This window comes from Miniopterus schreibersii, assembly GCF_964146895.1.
Source record: "Miniopterus schreibersii genome assembly, chromosome: 12".
Classification (NCBI taxonomy): domain Eukaryota; kingdom Metazoa; phylum Chordata; class Mammalia; order Chiroptera; family Miniopteridae; genus Miniopterus; species Miniopterus schreibersii.
This window is the reverse complement of record NC_138112.1, coordinates 35,028,939-35,035,376: the sequence shown is the minus strand read 5'-3', so window position 1 is coordinate 35,035,376 and position 6,438 is coordinate 35,028,939. Positions and strand designations below refer to the sequence as shown.

General features: G+C 42.5%; 1 protein-coding gene across 1 annotated transcript in view; it reads left to right on the top strand.

Annotated features, from left to right (window-relative positions):
- Window positions 1–1,228: 1,228 nt before the first annotated feature.
- RNF169 (ring finger protein 169) overlaps window positions 1,229–6,438 on the top strand; it is a 60,695-nt gene continuing 55,485 nt past the window's right edge. The window contains exon 1 of the mRNA XM_081153019.1: window positions 1,229–1,745. Within this exon, the coding sequence (XP_081009145.1) occupies window positions 1,250–1,745 (496 nt within the window). The 5' untranslated portion in view covers window positions 1,229–1,249. The remainder of the gene's footprint in view (window positions 1,746–6,438) is intronic.

Below are 6,438 nucleotides of genomic sequence, written 5' to 3'. Positions count from 1 at the left end.
GGAGCCATTCTTTCTCCCATACTCTCTGCATCTAGAAAGGGGGCTGGCATCAAACTCTGAGCACCTCACCCAGTGACTAACTAGCCAAGCAGGGATGACATGGTCAGAGCTGTCCTTTAGAAAGCCACTCTGAGAGCTGTGGAAGATGGACTGGAGGAAGAGAGGCTGTGGGCAGGGAGACCATCTATCGAAGCTACTGCAATAATCTAGGTAAGAGATGATGAGACCTGAATTGAGCAGTGGGACAGAGATAAAGAGGAGAGGATAGGTGGGGAAAATATTATGGTGGAAGAACAGACAGAACTAAGAAACTGACAGATGTGGGAGGTGATGAAGTAGTGATGACTAGGTTTGGAGCTTGAGAAACTGGGAGGATAGTACCTTTCACGGAATGAGGAAAACAGGAAGAGCTGTTTTGGAAGGAGGGTGGAAAGCAGTGACTTCGGTTTTTATGTCACAGATGCAGGCATCCAAGATGACGTCTCCACGGGGCAGCTGGATATGCAGGGCTGCGCTCGCTGGGCAGGTCTCGGCTGCAGATGACAGTTAGGGAGCTTCAGCTGGAAGCAAGTGTGAGCAGGAGGTGGGGGGACCCGAAATGTGAGAAGAACCCTGAGGCCTGACCCTGGAGGCACCGGCGCTAAGCCCCAAACACAGGAGAGGGCCCAAAGAAGGAGTCTGAGAAGGAGCTGAGGGCATGGGGGAAAACCGGGCACGTTATGTTGTTTCCAGCCAAAGGGGAGTTTCAGGAAGGGGCCTGGAGAAGGATTTGGAGATGAGGACTGACAAGAAGCTGTTATTTTTGGCAGTTTCTGATCACAGTAGGTCTACTCTCAGTCACAATAGGTACCCTCACGTCCGAAGCCCGGAGACTGGGTTCTGGATAATCTGCATGCTCCCCTCTCGCTTCAGCTAAAGTTAGTGTAATAAGGGTCTTGCAGGATAAACAAGTGTAATTACTTCATAAAGTTTAATATCGCTCAGAATTTCCAGTAAACCCCTCAGTTCTCAGCTTCATTTGACTGGATAAAAGGAAATTGCAAAGACTGCCGAAGGAGGTTGAAGACCGGATATATAAAGTATAACTAACAAATATTACTGAAGTTTTACCTACTATCCACCAGGCCCAGGAAGAACCTTCTCCGGCCCCGCCCCCTCATGAATATGCAGATAGCACTGCCCGCCGCTCACTGCCCCGCCCTCTACTCCTCTCCCTCGCAACGGACTCTCCCCTCAAACGGGAAACAAGATGGCGGCGGCAGGTCCGAATACTCGGGCGTCTTCCGCGGCGGCTGCGGCAGCTCTGAGTCGGCGGAGTCGCCGGGGCCGCTGTGACGAGATGGCGGCAGCCAAGACTGGCGCCCAGGGCTCGGCCTCTGGCCCCGCGCTGCTGATGCTGCCGCAGCCTTTGCGGCAGCCACCGCGTCGGCCGGAGGAGTCGGGCTGCGCCGGGTGCCTGAAGACCCCGGGGGAAGCGGCGGCCCTGCCTTGCGGCCACTCGCTGTGCCGAGGCTGCGCCCAGCTCGCCGCAGACGCAGCGGGCCCAGGTTGCCCGCGCTGCCGCGCCCGCGGCTCGGGTTGGGCCCGCCGTCGGGCCCGCGACGACGGCCAGGCCAACGCGGAGGTGCTGGGCGAGCGCGCCCGCCGCGGCCAACCGGAGCGCTGCCGCCCGCGCCGGGACGGGGGCGCGGCCGTCGCGGGGCCCAGGCCGGAGCAGGAGCCGCGCGCCGCGCCCGCGGAGCCAGGTGGAACTTCCCCTCCTCTCCTTGGGGTCCGGAGCGAGGCCGAGCGCGCCCAGCCCGGCCTGGTTAGCGGGTGGAGGGTCTCGGGCCCAACCGGAGCGGGTGTGGAGAGTTTTCTTGGGGTTGGAGCCGGACGCTGACCTAGAGCATTATGTTTCTGAATTTTGAACTTTGGAATGAAGTAGGGGTTCGATGGGTTTGGAGGGGCGTTGGGGGGGATCCTGCGCCTTACGTAAGTCAGAAGTTTGGAGGGGGCCATAGCATTCTTGTAACAAGTTAGGGTCAGGGTGGAACTGCTGTGTGGAAGAAGGGTGCTGAACTTCGCGGGGGCCCTGGAGGATCAGAGGAGTGCTTGGTTCAGTGTTGGGTGAAGCGCTTGGGGTCGAATTGCTCGTGGGCCTGAATGATCAGTGAGAGGTGTGGAGTATCTGGAGTTTAGGGAACAGGTTGCATTTGAGGATGTGAAGGGAGCTTTTCAGACTTGAGAGTAGAGTTGAGGGGAACGAACTTTTATGTACAGTTTTCACAAATTCTTAAAAAAATGCATGTTTAGCACAGCCTGGCACATAGTGAGGAAACAATAAGTGACGGGTATTTATACTTATAATAATACTAATAATAAGCTCCAGTGGTGCTCAAGGGAAGAAAAAAAAAGCTGAATGGGGTTTCAAAGTTTAGGAAACAGAGATTGGTTGGCGAGAGCTGCTTTTATCTCCATGGCAGTGTAGGTTTCCTTTTATCACCCTGGCAATTCAAAGTTTCAGGACTGTTGCCTTCAACTTTGCCTATCTTACCTCCTGCAGCCTGCCATTCTTAATGCTGAGCTTGACACAGTGCCCTGTTAAAACACAAAACAAAACTGTTATAGCTTAATTTAGGACTCTTTGAGACACACCCAGTCAACACATCTCCAGCTCTGATTAAAAATGCTTACCTAGGAGATTTTCAAGAGACATCATCAGGAACGGCCAGATACTTGCACCGTTTGTGTTGGGAATTCTGCCATGTGTTATTTTCAGTAGGGTAAAGGAAGCATTGTGTGTGTATGAAAGTGCAGTCCCTAGAAACTACAGGTTCCAGAATGCAGCTTGCTTTGATTCAAGCCTTCAGACACCTGCCACTGTCCTAGGATATCTTTTATTTCTGCATCTTACCTTTTTTTGTTTCCTCTTTAAACTTCACAACATCCTTGTGAGATAGATACTTTTATTTACATTTTATAGATGAAATTGAGGCCCAGAAAAGTTAAGTAACTTGCCTAAGGATGAAAACCCAATTCCACCTGATTTCTGCTCAAATCAGGGATGAAGGACTCCTCAAATGTCATCTAATTTGTGGATGCTGTGTGATATTCTCATATGCTATTTAATTTGCTTCACATTATGAGATTATGTCCAAAAAAAGGACAGTATTTCTCTGGTCTCCTTTTAGTACTCTTGATTATATGGTCAAATAGAATAGGAATTTCTATTTTTATTTCTAAAGCCTGGACTCCCTTGTGAAATATCCAGTCTGAAATTTGAATATCCAGTCTGAGAGAGAATATGGCTTGATGATTTATGCAAACTTTTTTCCTTGAAATTTATCAAAGTGTATCAGTGATTAAGGAAAATTATATCAAATGAGATTCCAAATTAGGATCTATTGAGTCACTGAGTATCCAATTACTTTAGATGCTTATATGAGTACCATAATGAAAAATATGTTTCCTTAAATTTTCTTGTTGTTGGATCATTAAGTGTATATAATTACATGCTTATTAAGTCAGTGCATTATAAAAGAATATTGCTGGACATGGTTTGGGAATTGTCTTCTAGCTTTGGATTATATATGATATTTTTTAATTTAAAATTTTAATAGGCAATGCATTCACATGATTCAAACAATATAAGAAAGTACACAATAAAAAGGCTCCTCCCACCTCATCTTCATTTCCCACTTCCACCTAAGATTCTTGTTTGTTCTTCCACAGTTTCTTCATGCTTATACATGAAAATTCAAATATATTTTATTTTTTTATCTTTTTAAACAAAACGTTATATATTATGCACACTGTTCTGTAACTTGCTTTTTTCGTGTAACAATGATGGAAATTTTTTTCGTATTAGTATGTAGAAGGTTTCTTCATTCTACTCACAGTTGCAAGGAATTTCATTGAATTGGGTATAAAATAATTTACTTAACTATCTATTGGTGGACATTGAGGTTGTTTCCAGTTTTTTACCATTATAAATAATAGCTTATAAATTTTTATATAAGTGTGTATACGCATTTTTATGGAGAGGTCACCTATAGCTTTCAACAGATTCTCAAGTGGTTACAAAGAAAAGGTTAAAAGAACCATTGCTTTACCTCAGGTCCCTCATTCTATAGAAGAGAGAAATGAGGCCTAGAACAGAGAGTGACCAGCTAAAGGTCATCTTGAGTTAGTAGCAGATAAACAAGGGCTGAAAGGGTAACCCATTACTAAAGGCTAAAACATAGCCTAATTCATAGTTAAGTGCTCATGATGGCTTTTAATAGGGAAAATTAAAAATACCAGTTTCATAAATATTTACATTATACCTTTAGGAGTGAGAAACAATTAGCAATGTCAGGTATATTAAGAAGTATTGCTTATAGTATTCTTTTGGCATAGTTAAGTTGATTGATAGAAGAAAGGTCAGGCCTGCTTTTTTTTTAAAGTTTATTTCTTTTTGAGTTTTTTTGTTTGTTTTCTTTTTTAATATCTTTATTGATTTCAGAGAGAGGAAGGGAGAGAGAGAGAAACATCAGTGATGAGAGAGTCCTGCACGCCCCTCACTGGGGATTGAGCCTGCAACCCAGGCATGTGCCCTGACTGAGAATCAAACCGTGATCTTCTGGATCATATAGGTCGATGCTCAACTGCCAAGCCACCTGGTCAGGCCAGGCCTGCTTTTTAATACTGGAGATGAAATTTTGTAGTAAATAAACTGGTGTTTAAGTGAAATTCTTACAATTAAAAAAATTTTGTTGAAGCCTCACTGCTCTTTTGGAGTTGTATCATCTATTAAAAAAAGGGAAGAGTTTGCTTGTTGAAAATTTTGGTTGTGCCAGTGACATTTTTGTTTTTCTTGCCAGCTTCTTGGCAAGCTTTAAAGTGCAGAACCTTAATGATTCCTGTGTAAAATTTTTTATTTTATTCTTATATGCATTGTCATTTTGCTTTTGGATATAGTATCAGTTGATTTGTGCAACACTGTCTGTGAAGGCTGAGTCAGTGATCATTTTAAGATGAATCCAGACTTCAACTTTATGTTCTTTGAGGTTCTGCAGCTCATTGTATATATTGACATACAAAGTATTTGTACCATCTTGAGCAATATTCAGCAAAGTATGTAATGAATGCCTGCTTTTTGCCAGGCACTATTCTGGGAGACATCAAGGACTGAAATATTCAAAGATCTCTCCCTCTTGGAGCTTATATTCTAAATTGAGAGACAGTCCTGGTCCATTGATTTAAAAAAAAGAAAATTTACCACACAGGTGTACAAAGGTAGATTTGCAGCTATGTACAACAGTAACACTTAGGCCCCATTGTTAATAATTAATGAATATTAAGAATTCATTTAGGCTTTTGATTTGAAATCAGGCATGATCATTTAAAATTATATGGCCTTTGAACTTGAACCAAGACATTTTTAGGACATTTCTTTTTCTTCTACTGTGGATAATAAAGAGAAGAGCTAGACAAAGGATGATACATTTTTTAAATTGGCAGTTTAAAATTTTTGTCTATATGTTAAAAGTGAATTTCAAAAATGGAATAGATCAAAAAGCTTGAATAGTTCCTCATTGATCTTTCCCTGTGTTCTACCCCAAACCCTGCTCACTTCGGATAGTGTTTATGCATTTAAGACATTTTCTCTTTCTGTGAAAAACAAGTAGTTCTGGTTTACTACTCAGTTGGCAGACAACGTTCCTTATGTGTACAGCCTAAATTGCATTTAGGACTAATGAATAATTAAATCGTGATTGTAGTGTGAAAAGACAGGAATTTCCCTGGCCTGTACGGATTTGTTTTAAAATGTAGAAAATGACTCAACTTTTATCCTTAATGACTCATATTCCAGAATTTGAGAGTGTCTTTATGTGTTATACTAATGCAGGAAGTATTTGCCATGTGCTTATGTGTTTTTTAAAACTCAGGATGAGATTACCTCACCAACTAAGCATTAATCACCATTGAAGGAATAGTTTCATTCTATAGAATTCAGGATTGAGCAGCAAGAATTTAGGAGGTATTTGTTTTTGTTCATTCATATTTCTTGTCTAACTTCCAATTAATCTTGGAAGAGTTGCCTACCTTGAATTAGTTTATATCTGAGTTTGCTTGCATGTAGGACATAGGATATGTTTGTCAATTTTCATTTTACTAATTCAATGAGCATTTTGGGGCACACACTGTGTAAGATAATAAAAAAGATGATGAATAAGATGTGTTCCCTGTTCTTTAAGATTCCATAGTCTGGTTGGGGAAACACGCCTTATCAAATAATAGTACAAAGTAGTAAGTGAGGTAAATGCATGGTGCCAACAGAGTTTAGCAGCGATTTCATCTCATGGCATGCATAAACTAATTTCTAAAATTCAGTGGCACACAGAAGAATAGATTTTTTGCTAATCTGACAAAAAATAGGCATAATTTTGATTCACACTGGACTGCTATTGTGTT